The sequence below is a fragment of the Lynx canadensis genome, chromosome E1, assembly GCF_007474595.2.
Source record: "Lynx canadensis isolate LIC74 chromosome E1, mLynCan4.pri.v2, whole genome shotgun sequence".
Taxonomy (NCBI): domain Eukaryota; kingdom Metazoa; phylum Chordata; class Mammalia; order Carnivora; family Felidae; genus Lynx; species Lynx canadensis.
This window is the reverse complement of record NC_044316.2, coordinates 24,927,430-24,942,528: the sequence shown is the minus strand read 5'-3', so window position 1 is coordinate 24,942,528 and position 15,099 is coordinate 24,927,430. Positions and strand designations below refer to the sequence as shown.

Genomic DNA, 15,099 nt, shown 5'->3' with positions numbered 1-15,099 from the left:
CAGTTGGGTGTCTGACTCTTGATTTCAGCTCAGGTCATGATCCCGTGGTGGTGGGATTGAGCCCCACATTTGGCTCCCTGCTGACAGCATGGAACCTGCTTGGGATTCTCTCTCTCCCTCTCTCTGCCCCTCCCCTGCATGCTCTCTGTGTCTCTCTTAAATACAAATTTTAAAAAATGTGAAATGGAAAAAGGTTTTAATTTACATAATGGAGTATTAAAGTTTATGAAACATACTCAAGGCTCTTGCAAATCAGTAAGAAAAAGGACTGAAAAGAAATGTGCTATTATGTTGATAGTGATTTTCACTAGATGGTAAAATTGAGTGAATGTTTTTCCTTTTTATACATTATTTTCCATATTCTCTAATTTTTCTAAAAACATGTAATTCTTCTAAGTCAGAGGAAGCAAATTGTTTAAAGTTGGTTACCTACAATACAGAATGAGTTTCCATATAGAGACAGAATGTATTTCTTAGAACTATACTGCTGTCTTTCTACTGCCTCCTGGATAGACCTAATTTTCACCGCAGATTGGTAATGAAGCTTTGAGAAGCTGAGAAACTTCTTACCAAATAATAGAGATCACAGACACATATTGACTTACATATGGCTGGTTATCGTTGTTAGGTATTACTACTAACCCAGATTTTTTGATCATTTATATCATGGTAGCCTCTTCCACCGTTAACATACTCATGTAAATTACACAAGTGACCCCCTCAAGTGAGGGATAGAGTTAGAGAATCTGTATACTAGACCTGATTTCATCCTCATAATGATTGGGGAAAAAACTCTTAGTTTCTTGTTAAATGGATGTGGATGTAATAGCATCTTCATATGTGGACAGCATATTTAAACTTTAGTAAAGGGTTGCCCTCTTATTTGAGTGTTAACTGTTTCTTGTGCTTTTTAATAATATGAGTGTATTAACCTCTTGGACTTACTTGCCAATAAGCAAAGCATTTGCCCTGCAAGATAAGAATAATCATGTTGGTCAGTTGAATTAAATTTAAAAAAGTATGACATGGAACCAATGAGGGTAGAGCAGCTAAGAAATTAAAATGTTAATAAGAAGCAAGACATTTAAGTGTTGTCTTCAAAAGAAAGCATTTACCTTTTAATTATGTATTATGTTAAAATACTTCTGTGACACTTTAATCCAAGAATTTATAATCTGAGACCCCAATGTAATCAGGTACAGGATTTACATATCATATACAATATAAGAGCAAAGGAAATATTATATTACAATGTGAATTTTTTCAGAGCTACATTTCAGATGAATTTTGAGATTAGAGAATTTTTCGAGTAAATATATCTTATGAGTGAAGATAGTACGTGTGTATTAAATAGAACAATTTGTTACTTTCATTTATTTTAGAGGTGAAGGATACATTTGTTTAGAGATAAAGGAGACATTATTTTTTAAAAACTTTTTATTAAAAAATTTAAACACAAAAGTAGATGGAAGACCTCTGTGTGTCTGTTGTCCAGCTTTAACAGTTACCAGTTTTTGGCCAGTCTTGGTAAATCTGTTCTACCACATCCCCCTTTCCTATAGTATTTGGAAGCAAATCTAGGCATCATATAATTTCATCTGCTAATGTTTTAGTAGCCACCTTACTCTTACAACCCCTAAAAAATTTAATAGTAGTTTCTTACTGTTACTGAATATACAGTTTTATTCGATTTTCAGTTTTAAATGTGAAATTTGTATGTAATTTTACAGTTTGCTTATTTGGGTCAGGATCTAGATAAGTTCTACAGGTTGGCTGTTGGTTGATCTCTCTCTTAAGTCTTTTTTGATCTATAGGTGGCCTTTCCATCTGTTTTCTTATCTTTGCAGTTTATTTGTTGAAGAAAGAGAATTCTTTGTCTTACAGACCGTACATAGTTTTCCTGTAGCCTGGATTTCAGTGATCATGATATAAAACATTTTCATCATCCCTTCTAGATGTTTTAGTCTTTGTCTCTGTGGGGGCTTCATGGGTTTCACTGATTTCAGATTTCAGCTTTTAATACCAAGTTTTGGGTTTGGGGTCTGTAAATCATTTAGGTAGTATGAATTGGGACTGCATAGTCCTATGTGTCTTAGGTTTGAAGTTTCAGTTTTTCACTGCAGACTTTGAAGGCTGTGGATATTCTTGACTTTTTCATTCCTGGTTTAGGCAGGTAGTTCAGCTCCAAGTCCCTTTGCTTACAAGGATCTGCTGTCTGGACTCCTTCCTACCTGGTGTTTTGTACTCTACCCACAACCACTCAGAGGTATAAACTATTCTGTTTTTCTTCCTTCCCAGCTGTTTTTGAGTTTTGACAGCTGTGAAGTTTTTGCTCTTGGTTTCAAACTCAGCTATTTATCCAAAAGTTCTTTTCTGATAACTTTATTCAGCAGTTCCTTTTGTTTGGGAAAGAGCTGGAAGGTTTTCATATGTGTCGCTGTCATCTGCCTATTGCCAGAAGCTTTACTCCGGTTTGTCTTCAAAACTCAGCTGAAATTCTTCTTAGAGTAGTTACTTCATTTGTGATACTAAAACACTCTGTTTACCTCCATTGTATAATCTATGAGCGTTATCTTTCTGCTCTGACAGATTCTACATTTTTTGAGATCAGAGAACAACTCTTACTTTGTATTCCTGTGATGACCATAGTCACTAATATATCCCTGATACCTAGCACAGTGTCTTACACAAATGTTCCTGATATTTATTAATGAGAAAATAAGTAGAATATTTCTAGCTATAGTTTTCTTGCCTTTGATGTGAAAAATGACAAAGATAAAACAGGTTCAGTAAGCCATGAGTTTCATGTACTGAATATGCCAGGGTACTTGGTAAAAGATCAGATGTTAATAGGAAACATCTATTTTTGTCTATCAACTTAAGCATCTATTATTTAGAATTTGTTCTTGACTTTCGCATTTAGGTACTGGCAGTTTATGTTCTTCATCGCTAGGGTACACTAGTGTATGAAGTTTGCATTGAAATTTGTTCTCAGAGTTTATTGTATGAGCACTATTGTATAGAGTACTATGAAGAAAGGACATAAGATTATGTCTAATCAGTGTTTCTCTTTAAGGTGCTCACAGTGTGGTTGGGAGACAATAAGTAACTATGTATGAAGCTGGGGTTTTTCCCTAAGTGTTGAATTCTTTAGCTAAATTTGGGCAGTTTCAATAAATAATGATAGAATAACAATACTAAATATTTGATTCTCTAACTGTAAACTTCAGAATAGAGACTGTGTCTTGATTTTTTTTGTTTGTTTCTTCTGAGGTTGAGTTCCATCCAAAGTAGATCGTTACCAATTTGGATTATGGATTCAGAAAACATTGAATGTATGCTATGCAATGTGCTAGGTATTGGGGGTATAGTGATAACAGTGGTTACCTCACAGAGTGTAGAGTGTAATGGAGTGACATGTTGAACAAGTTTAGTGAATGTGTGCATGTATGTCTTGATGCTGATATGGAGGAAAATACAGTGTGTCATGAGAAAGTATAACAGGGAACAGAATTTAGATTGGGGAGTAAAGGGCAGGTCTCTATGAGAAGGTGACAAATTAGTGGAGACCATTAGGAAGAGTTATAGATTAACCCGGCAAAGAATCACGGTACTAGTGCTTCATGTGGAGGCAGTAGCATATGTGTGCAAAACTCACGAGGTGAGATAGAGCTAAAAGAAAGCTAATGTGGCAGGAATATAGGAGACAGGGAGAAACAATGGTAAAAAATGAGGTTTGAAAAATAGGCAGGAGTCAGATAACTTTTAGAGACTTGTAGCCCATATTAAAAATTTTGAATTATGTTCACACTGAGGCTGCCATTGAAAAGTTTTAAACAAGGAATGCCATGAAATAATTTACATTTTTAAAAGATCATTCTGGCTGCTGTGCGGAATTGATTAGAAGAGGACAAGAGTGGTAATGGAGAAGCCAGTTCTACCTAACCTTTTCAGTAATCCAAGTGAACGATTTGAAATATAAATCCTGTCTCACAGATGTGCAGTTTATTGAATATTGTCCAGCTTTTGAAAAAACATACACATATGTAATGGTAGATAAACAATTTAAAAACAAAAGAGGGCTTATATTGCTCAAACTTTTCTAAAACTCATTTTTACGTGTCATGGTAATTTTTCTTTGATAACAACTGCTTTTCATTTCTGAAGATTTTTGCTCTTTACTGACTCTTCAAGAGGGGATAACAGTTTCAAACATGAGTGAGGTACATGAGTTTCATAGATTGTGTCTGTATGTTCTTAGACCATAGTTTGAATTCACTTTCTTTTATATTTTTTTCTAAACCTTTCCAAGTTTCTGTTGTTGGGAATTAGCCAAGATTATTTTGTATGCTAATCTGATGTCAAAACTAAGCTGTTCAGTCTTAGCCTGTGGTGATTTTGAGTTGGCTGGGAAAGCAACCAATTAAAAATCCCTCTGGTTAAGGAAGACTTTCATCCCCATCTTTATCTCCCAAAGAGTTTTCTGGGTTTGGGGATGGCTTGGATTGCCCTTGCAGTAGTTTTTCCTTCAGTATGTTATAAGATTTTTACTTTAGTCTGTTCTAAAACATCACCAGGAATTCCATCCCTTTGTATCTTCAAGGTGTTAATTCTTATATATGTGTGTTACTAATATTTTACTCGGTTTCGTTGTATTTACATTTTTTATTGATAATATTTTATATTCTTGGGCATTTTAGGGTTTTATGTAATCACTTATCTCTATGATTTTTGCCTGTGATATGTTTCAAAAGGCAGTGTTTACCAAGTAGCTTTTAATATTGCTGTCATTTAAGTCTGGAATTTATTTTTACTATATTTTATTAGGAGACATCTAACTTTGCTTTCCCATTTTTTTCTTTTTTTAAATGTTTATTTTTTTTTCTTTTTTTTTTTCTTTTTTTTTTTTTTTTTTTATTTTTTTTTTAACGTTTATTTATTTTTGGGACAGAGAGAGACAGAGCATGAACGGGGGAGGGGCAGAGAGAGAGGGAGACACAGAATCAGAAACAGGCTCCAGGCTCTGAGCCATCAGCCCAGAGCCTGACGCGGGGCTCGAACTCACGGACCGCGAGATCGTGACCTGGCTGAAGTCGGACGCTTAACCGACTGCGCCACCCAGGTGCCCCAGTTTATTTATTTTTGAGTGACAGCATGCACACGAGCCAGGGGAGGGGCAGACGGGGGACAAAGGGATCTCACTAATCGTGAGATCATGATCTGAGTCAAAGTCTGATTGATGCTTAACCTACTGAGCCACCCAGGTGCCCCCCCCCCTTTTTTTTTTAAGTTTTGAGAAAGAGAAAGAGAGTACATGCATGCACCCACAGGAAGGGTGGAGAGAGAGAATCTTGAGCAGGCTCCACATGGGGCCTATACCTGGAACTTGAGATCATGACCTGATCTAGAGTCGGATGCCCAACTGACTGAGCCATCCAGGCGCTCCTCCTTTCCCCATTTTTATGCACTCTTTGTTAGCTCCTTCTTCAGTGATCAAAAAATTTTTTTCTTCATCATGTTAATTTTTTACACATACTGTGGTCTACTTTTGAAGTTTGCATTTTGTTCCATTGATTGGTTTGTCTTCATACCTTTCCAGTATTGTTTTAGTTGTATTATATTGTCTGGTTTTATATCTCTTGGGAGGTAATTTACCTACTTCTAAAAATAAACTATTTTCCCTTAAAGAACCAAAAGTTGATAGAGTCTTTTAATAGCCTTGTTATTCATTGGGTACAGAATATAATATGAAACACTTAACAATGAACTGAAGTAAGTAAGATTTAAAAAAAAATTTTATAAAAAAATTTTTTTAACATTTTTTAATTTTTTTTTTATTTTTGAGACAGAGACAGAGCATGAACGGGGGAGGGGCAGAGAGAGAGGGAGACACAGAATCTGAAGCAGGCTCCAGGCTCTGAGCTGTCAGCACAGAGCCCATTGTGGGGCTCGAACTCACGAACTGTAAAATCGTTACCTTAACCAACTGAGCCCCCAGGCACCCCCTAAATAAGTCAGATTTTTAAAAATCTAATCAGAATTCTTACCAAGGAATCTGGAGCCTCAGTTTCCTCCAAGCTCTACTCTATAAGCTGTATGAATCTATGAAAGAATAAATCTTTAAGTCTTCTATAAAAACGTTAAAAATTACCCTTTTTATCTATTTATTTATTTATTTTTAATTTACATCCAAGTTAGCATACAGTGCAACAATGATTTCAGTAGTAGATTCCTTAATGCCCCTTACCCATTTAGCCCATCCGACTCCCCCCAACCAAGCTAAAAATTACTCTTTTTATATATACTCTTCCTTCCTGATAGATTATCTTTAAGAGGCAGTGTAGTGTACATTATTAAGAACATGGATGTAAAGACAGACTGCCAGGGGCCGGATTTGTGCTTTACCCCTTTTTAGTTGCATGATTTTGAGCAGGTTATTTAATTTTATATGCCTCAATTTCCTTATCTGTGAAAGTATAGAGTGAGTTACTTATGTAAAGCACTTAGAACAATGCCTGGCACATATTAGATCTTTTTAAGAATTAAATGCTATTTTTATTCTGGATCAGTATCCATAAATCCCATTCACAGAATGTCTAAGTTTGCATTTTTGGATAAACCTGGTAAGGATAATTGGAAACAATTAAGTCATTACCCTCTTCCCAGAATTTAAATGTGAACCCATTTTTAGCTAGAAAAATTGAACAGAGTAAAAGGGGGAGGGGCTTGTGTTAATAAGGGCATGTTTACATTGTAACTAAGGAAGGAACTTTTCAGAATTTTAATTTCAAATCCCATTTAGTAAGATGTACCAGTTTTCAGTCATTAAAGGCATACGATGAGTTGTAATGTATACAAAGCTTAATTGTCTTTGGTGAGTACAGGCAAAAAGGTTGTATAACTTGTTTTCATTTCTCCTATCTTAAAGAAATTCTAAGCTTTGGGGCGCCTGGGTGGCGCAGTCGGTTAAGCGTCCGACTTCAGCCAGGTCACGATCTCGCGGTCCGTGAGTTCGAGCCCCGCGTCGGGCTCTGGGCTGATGGCTCAGAGCCTGGAGCCGTTTCCGATTCTGTGTCTCCCTCTCTCTCTGCCCCTCCCCCGTTCATGCTCTGTCTCTCTCTGTCCCCAAAATAAATAAACGTTGAAAAAAAAAAACAAATAAGCTTAAAAAAAAAATCGTTTTAAAAAAAAAGAAATTCTAAGCCTTAAGTTTGCTAATGATAAGTTATTTTGGTAAGAAGTGAGGTTTTTTTGTATTATACCATTTTGGGAGTGTGTGTATATATTTATTTTGATAAGTAGATTTACTTTTCTGCCCTAGATAAAAACTTATCACATTGTTAAGCTTCCAAATACAGATTAGGTCATACATTCTCAACTTTATTTTCTGAGTTATTCTCTGTTGGTTAATAGTCAAAGTAAATATGACAGTGATTAATAATAGTGAATTTTACTGTTTACATTCCCAGAAGCTCTGACTATAGCAGAAAACATAATCATCGCTAAAATTAGCAAATCTTTCCTTAAGAAAGTTTACTGTTAATGAGTATCCAACCGTTTTATGTGAAGATAACATTTTGCTTCCCCTTCCTGGGCATGTGGTAGCCCTTATCTCTTCTCTTCGGTAATTGTTACAGATTTTTCACAGCAGTCCTTATTAATTTGCATTAATATACTTATGTAATTTGACCTGGCTTCCATTGTGACTAGTGATTTATGCCCAAGAACTAGTTGATTGAGTTTGTAGTATATTTTCCCAGCACAAAGTTAACTGGCCCATTTTGGCACATGAACTCTAGATCTTGTCTTTTTGAAACCCCTGTTCTGTAAACTGAGCTAAGAGTTAAGTGTAATATAAAGTGAATAAGATAAAATTCCAGCCTTCTAAGGCACTATATTTATATAGCATATAAAAATTCAAAGCATTTGGTGAAGCTGGAGTGGGAGAAGGAGGGACAGTAGTATTTGTCTCTTTTTAACCATGTGCATATATTATTTGTGATAAACATTGAACACGTTTGTTAAAATGTTACTTTTAAAAGAAGTTCTAAAAAGTCAGGCAAAATGAGTAAGGGATTGTGACATGATTAGAAATCCTGCCATCTTGGATTATTTTAATTTATTTATTTTTCATCCTGGATTACTTTATTTATTTAAGATTTTATTTTTAAGCAGTCTCTTTACCCAATGTGGGGCCTGAACTCACAACCCTGAGATCAAAAGTTGCACACTCTCCTGACTGAGCCAGCCAGGCACCCCCCCCCCATCCTGGATTACTTTAGACATGATCTGTTAATTTTAAAAGTTTCTTGAACATAACTTTTTATGTTTATTTAATAAGTGTATAGCACTTTGTAGAATTTAACATGTACCAGATACTAATTTCTAAATTAAATTAATTTTAAATGTTAATTTTTAACTTTATATACAACTATTAAAATGTCTTGTATGAATTGTAAAAATTTGTTAATTTACTATTGCTGTGGAATCATACTGACTTTGGGTAGTACCCATTAAATTCATTAAATATTAAGTCCATCAAATTATATCTAGAAGTATAATTAAAGTAAAATTAAAATTAAATTAAAAATTTTTAATTACCTTTTTTATTTTTCATTTCAGCTTTACCAACAGGGACGCTTATGTCAACTGGGCAGTGAATTTTGTGAATTGGAAGTTTTTGCTAAAGTATTGAGAGCTTTGGATAAAAGGTAAATACACTTTTTAAAAATTGTAGTGAACTATACATAACCTAAATTTTATCATTGTAACTTTTTAAGTGTACAATTCAGTGACATTAAGTACCTACCTACCCATTGTTGTGAAACCATCATTACCACCTTGCTTTTTGTGTTCAAGAAAAGGAGACTGAATTCATCTTCCCCATTTTGGCTGTTACATGTGGTGGAGCCACATACAAGTATAGACGACACAGCCTTTGATTATATACTTGCTGTTCTCTTTAGCATTCTTCCTGAAATTTGCTTTAAATGCTATTTCTTTTTCCTAACCCACACTTCTAGGAAAATAAGAATATAGTTTTACAAAATACTGCTAATTTCTAATATGAATATTGCCAAGTTGTTTTATTTGTTCAACAAATTAACTAAGTATATACTTGTTCAATGCCTAGTACAAATCAGGTACTGTTCAAGATGCTGTGAATAAGTTCTACAACATCTCTTCCTCATGGATTTTGTATTTGAGAGAGGAAAATAATAGGTAAATAATATAATTTCGCTGTTAGAGGTAACTTTGAAATGTGGCCTGTGTACTGTAGAGAAACTTTTTGGTTAGTTGAATAATTAAAATTAATCTGTAAAATAAATGAGAACTTCATTTTGGTAAAAGAAGGCTATAGCAAAACTTTTAAAAAAGCATTCTTTAAGAAAAGGTTACCTTTCTGGAATTTAAATTTCTCTATACAATTCTAAACGTAGCCATTGTAAAGATTTAGTGGAATACCTCTCTTTCATCTCTCAGGTTATCTTTCACCAAGTCAAAATCCCTTGGTAAGTGTTTAATGTATTTGTGAAACTAAAAGCATGTAGTTTGACTTTTTTCCCCTTTATCCAAAGCAGTGATTCTGGTATTTACAATTTTGTCATTTAAAAGTTTTTTATTAAGATATAATTCACATACCACCACATTCACCATTTTAAATTATATAATTAATTCAGTGTCTTTAGTATATTCACAAGGTTTTGCAACCATCACCACCATCTAATTCTAGAACATTTTCATCACCCCATAAAGAAACCCTGTACCCATTAACAATCACTTCCTATTTCCTCTTACCCCCAGCCTACCATTAATCAATTTTCTGTCTCTAGATTTACCTGTTCTAGAAAAGAGAATCATATGGTATATGGTCTTTTGTGACTGGCTTCTTTTACTTACAATGTTTGGAAGGTTTATTCATGGTGTTGCTTGTATTAGTACTTCTTTCCTTTTATGGCTGAGTAATTTTCCATTGTATGAATATACTGTGTTTTATTTATCTAGTCATCTGTTGGTGAACATTTTGGCTGTTTGGCTATTATGATAATACTGCTGTGAACGTTTATGGACAAGATTTTGTGTAGGCATATGTTTTCAGTTGTGTATATAACTAAGGGTGTATACATATGATAACTCTGTTTAATTTTTTTAGTAAACTCTAAACTGTTTTCCATAGTGGCTGTATCATTTTATGTTCCTACCATCAATGTATGAGAGTTCCAATTTTTACATATTTTTGTCATCACTTTTTTAGAATAATGATTACATCCTAGCAGGTGTGAAGTGGTATCTCATTGTGATTTGGGTTTGCATGTCCCTAATGACTAATGATGTTGAGCATCTTTTCTTGTACTTATTGGTCATTTGTATACTTTCTTTGGAGAAATCTCTATTCAAATCCATTTCCCATTTTTAAATTGGATTATTATTGAATTATAAGATCATTTGGTTTTTAAAAGTTAGTTTTAGGGGCGCCTGGGTGGCTCAGTTGGTTGATCATCTGACTCTTGATTTCGGCTCAGGGACTCTTGATTTTGGCACAGGTCAGGATCCCACGGTTGTGGGATTGAGCTCCACGTCAGGCTCCACACTGTGTGGAGCCTGCTTAGGATTCTGTCTCTCTCCCTCTGCCCCTCTCCCCTGCTCGTGTTCTCTCTCTCTCTCTCTTTCTCAAATAATTTTTGAAAAAGAAAAGTTAGTTTTATTCTTTTTTATTGACATTTGTTTACACATAGAGGAACACACAGTGATCTACTGAATAAAAATATTAGGCTAAATTATGGATTATTATGGCCTCATAATTCATAAGGCAGAAAGTTTTTTGTATCTTATTCCATCTTGGAAAATAATGGTAGTGTTATTTTTTAAAAAGAAAGCTAGTGGACGCCAGGGTGCTCAGTCAGTTAAGTGTCCAACTCTTGATTTGGGCTTAGGTCATGATCACACAGTTCGTGAGTTCAAGCCCTTCATTCCCAGCGTGGATCCTGCTTGGGATTCTCTCTCTCCCTCTTTCTCTGCCCCTTGCCTGCTTGCTTGCACACACCTGTGCACACCCATGCACATGTGTTCTCTTTCTTTCTCCCTCAAAATAAATAAATAAACTTAAAAAAAAATAAAAATCAAGCTAGCACTTTCTAAAACTGTAAAATATGTTATCTTTATAAAATAATCTTTTCTTCTCTTTCAGACATTTGCTTCATCATTGTTTCCAGGCTTTGATGGATCATGGTGTGAAAGTTGCTTCAGTCTTGGCCTACTCATTCAGTAGGCGGTGCTCTTACATAGCAGAATCTGATGCTGCAGTAAAAGAAAAAGCCATTCAGGTTGGCTTTGTTTTAGGTAAGTAATAGTAAAATAGAGGAGTGTTTTATTGTAGGACATGACTCATTAAACCTACTAATGATAAAGGATTACACCAGAACATTCCCAAAGTCTACATAAGGAAGTTGAGAAAAACATCAGAAAAATTAGGTGTGATTTATTGAATGTTAACTTTGTGCCAAACACTAAAGTAGGCATTTAAATGTTATATTTTCCAAATCCTCATAACATTCCAGTGGTGTGATGGTATTAATGGCACTTTACAAATGAAAGATTCAGAAAAGTTAAGAACTTGCTCAAGTCACATAGCTGGTAGTGTACTAAAAGTTTAGAATCCTGCATCTATAAATTCCTTACCACATGTTTTGCTAACATGTCCTGCTGCCTCCAGCCTCTTTCACCAGCTTACCATATGCTGTGGCATGAGACTTAATCCTTTTAAGGCCTCAGTTTTTCAGTCTCTAAAATGAGGGTAATCCTGTATTTCCTGATGGGATGTTACAAGAATACTGAAAACATATGGGGAAGGAGTCTGAGAAGGTTTTGTTATATACAGAGAAAAATACTGTTTAAATTTTGTGTAACATTAAAAAAAATGTTTATTTGGGGGTGCCTGGTGGCTCAGTCAGTTAAGCAGCCAACTTTGGCTTAAGTCATGATCTCGCATTCGTGAGTTCGAGCCCTGCATTGGTTCTGGCAATTTGGAGCCTGGAGCCTGCTTTGGATTCTGTGTCTCCTTCTCTGTCTCTCCCCCACTCGTGCTCTGTTTCTCTCTCTCAAAAATAAATAATAAGCAATAAACATTAAAAAGAAATTTTTTTAAATGTTTGTTTTAAAGACACAGAGAGCGTGAATGGGGGAGGGACAGAAAGAGATGGAGATCAAGAATCCCAAGCAGGCTTTGTTCTGTCTGCACTGAGCCTGACATGAGGCTCGAACCCATGAACCATGAGATCATAACCTGAGCTGAAATCAAGAGTCAGACGGTTAAACGACTGAGCCACCCAAGCACCCCTGCATAACATTTTGTATATTTTTTACAAATCTACATAGATAAGTATGTTTCAGGCAACTACTTATTAAAGTTGTTACTTACCCTTCTTTTTACTTTCTTTAAAAATTTTTTTTTGAAATAATTATAGATTCACAGACAATATCAAAACCAAGAATTGACATGACTTTAACACTATTTAAAAAAATTTTTTTTAATGTCTATTTTTGAGAGAGAGAGAAAGAGAGAAAGAGATGTGGGGGGCAAGGGGGCAGAGAGAGGGAGACACAGAATCTGAAGCAAGCTCCAGGCTCTGAGCTGTGAGCACAGAGCCTGATGGGCTCGGACTCATGAACCGTAAGATCATGACCTGAGCCAAAGACGGACGCTTAACCAACTGAACCACCCAGGTGCCCCCAAGTTCAGTACTGTTAAGTAGACTACAGACCTTATTGCATTTTCAACAATTTTTACATGTACTCACGTGTGTGTATGTTTCTATGCAGTTGATTCCATGTAAAGATTCATATAACTGTCATTACCATCAAGATACAGGACTGTTCCATCAACACAGACTACCTTTCACTTTTAACTCCTTACATTAATGTGTGCACATGCCTGTTTTAGCTCTCTTACAGATGCAAATACACTTTCTTTGCTAACAAATTTTCATGATCATTTCCTTCAATCTTAGAATAATTCTTTGTAGTGGTCATAGACAGTTTGCTGGAAGAACTTCAGAACATTTTTCCTGAAAAGAAATTTATCCTCTGATAGTCCCATGGAATAAAACTGCAACCAAGAATTGTCCCCCAAAAATGTCTCTAGCAAAAGAGTATCTGTGATCTTGATGAATGTTAAGGTTGACATCCCTTTGGTCCTAGATGATTATGTAAAAATCTGTAGAACAACTTCAGTATCAACCAAAGTGAAAGGCAGAAAGTTTTTAGTGTTCATTGACGTCCTCTGTCAGCTCCACAAGCATTTATACCAAATGTCTGGTTGTTATAATGAGCCAGACTGAAGAAATATCTTGCAGGTAGAATCAAGTTCTAACAAACTCATAGTTAAGTTATTGGTCTTGATCCTAAAATTACCGCAATTTGGAGACAATGGAGACAATTTTCTTAATAATAGCTTTATTGAGATGTTCTTTGAGATTGGGTATAGAGAGACTGAAAATGTTAGGATTATTGAAATATATGGCTAATTAACTGGAAAATGTCAATTCTTAGAGTATAGAGTATTTTTAGAGGGTTAAAACTCTTGACTCCTTATTCAAGGTCTCAACTTTGATCTAATCCCCCTAGTTTGAAAGTTTTTGTTTTGTTTTTTGTTTCACAGTAGCTTTGTTTTGGGCTAAACACAGGACTTTAATATTACGGGTGTTTTCATTTTAGATAATACTAATTTTAAGCGTGTCATTTTAGCTTTCAAGTGATTTATTAAATTATTTAAAAAATTACTTATTAAATTATTTAAAGTTACTGGTTTTCTTGTCCTTTAGGTGGCTTTCTTTCAGATGCAGGGTGGTACAGTGATGCTGAGAAAGTTTTTCTGTCCTGCCTTCAGTTGTGTACTCTACATGATGAGATGCTTCATTGGTTTCGTGCAGTAGAATGTTGTGTGAGGTAAGTTGGAACAAATCCTACTGTAATGGTCCTTAGTGGCTTTTATAGTTTTAGCTTGTATAAGTATACTCCTAACAATTGGACAAACCTCAGAGGTTATATTTGTTTGTCATAGTTTCATTAGTCTGGCCTCCTATCTCTGATCACCAAAATATAGTTAACTTGCTATGGGCATCTTAGTTTAGATTTGAATATTATGAACCAGACTGTATATGTATGTATGTATGTATGTATGTATGTATTTTTGGGAGAGAGAGAGAGAGAGCATGAGAGTGGGGAGGGGCAGAGAGAGAGAGGGAGACACAGGATCTGAAGCAGGCTCTGTGCTGACAGCAGAGAGCTCAATGTGGGGCTCAAACTCATGAACCCTGAGATCATGAGCTGAGCTGAAGTTGAATGCTTAACCAGCTGAGCCACCTAGGTGTCCCTATTTTATATATATATATTTTTGCTATGTTGTAGAGCTTGTGTGTTCATTCACTCAACAATTATTTATTGAATGCCTCAGTGTACCCAAAACTGTGCTAGGCACTGGATGCTGGGAAAATAAAAACATGTTTTTCTTGGGTGTTTATTTTTTTTACCCCTGTTTACATTTCTAGAATTGTGTAATAAGATTAGTATTTTATTTATAAATAACTATTTTCTTTAAAAATACATTTTTTAACATGTACTTAAAGGAAAGGCAGGCAAGGCTAGAAATAACTCTTCTTTTTTACTGTCTTCGTTTTTTCTATGTAACATTTAGTTATGGGTATTTTTATGTAAGTTTTCTCTCTGTCCCAAAATTTGATTTGACATTTTTTTTAATGTTTATTTATTTCTGAGAGAGAGAATGAGAGAGAGCCTGCGCATGTGCGAGCAGGGGAGGAGCACAGAGAGAGGGAGACAGGATCTGAAGTGGGCTGTGCTGATGCAGAGAACCCCATATGGGGCTCAAACTCATGAACCACGAGATCATGTGACCCAGAATCCAGAGTTGGAACTCAACTGAGCCACCTAGGCGCCCCATCTTGCTCAGTCTTAACATGAATATATTCATAAGCTAATGACTTCTAAACTTGTATATTTTCCTTCCAAACAGTGAATAGTTTAACCAGTTAAATAGTAATTGCTTTTGACAATAGCTGTTGATCAGGTAGATACAAATGTATT

At 35.3% G+C, this 15,099-nt stretch overlaps 1 protein-coding gene across 1 annotated transcript in view; it reads left to right on the top strand.

The window, feature by feature from the left end:
* Positions 1–15,099, top strand: part of APPBP2 (amyloid beta precursor protein binding protein 2) — a 52,723-nt gene that overhangs the window by 12,849 nt on the left and 24,775 nt on the right. Inside the window, 3 exon segments of the mRNA XM_030295457.1 lie at positions 8,623–8,711; positions 11,189–11,340; positions 13,821–13,944. Of these exon segments, the coding sequence (XP_030151317.1) occupies positions 8,623–8,711; positions 11,189–11,340; positions 13,821–13,944 (365 nt within the window).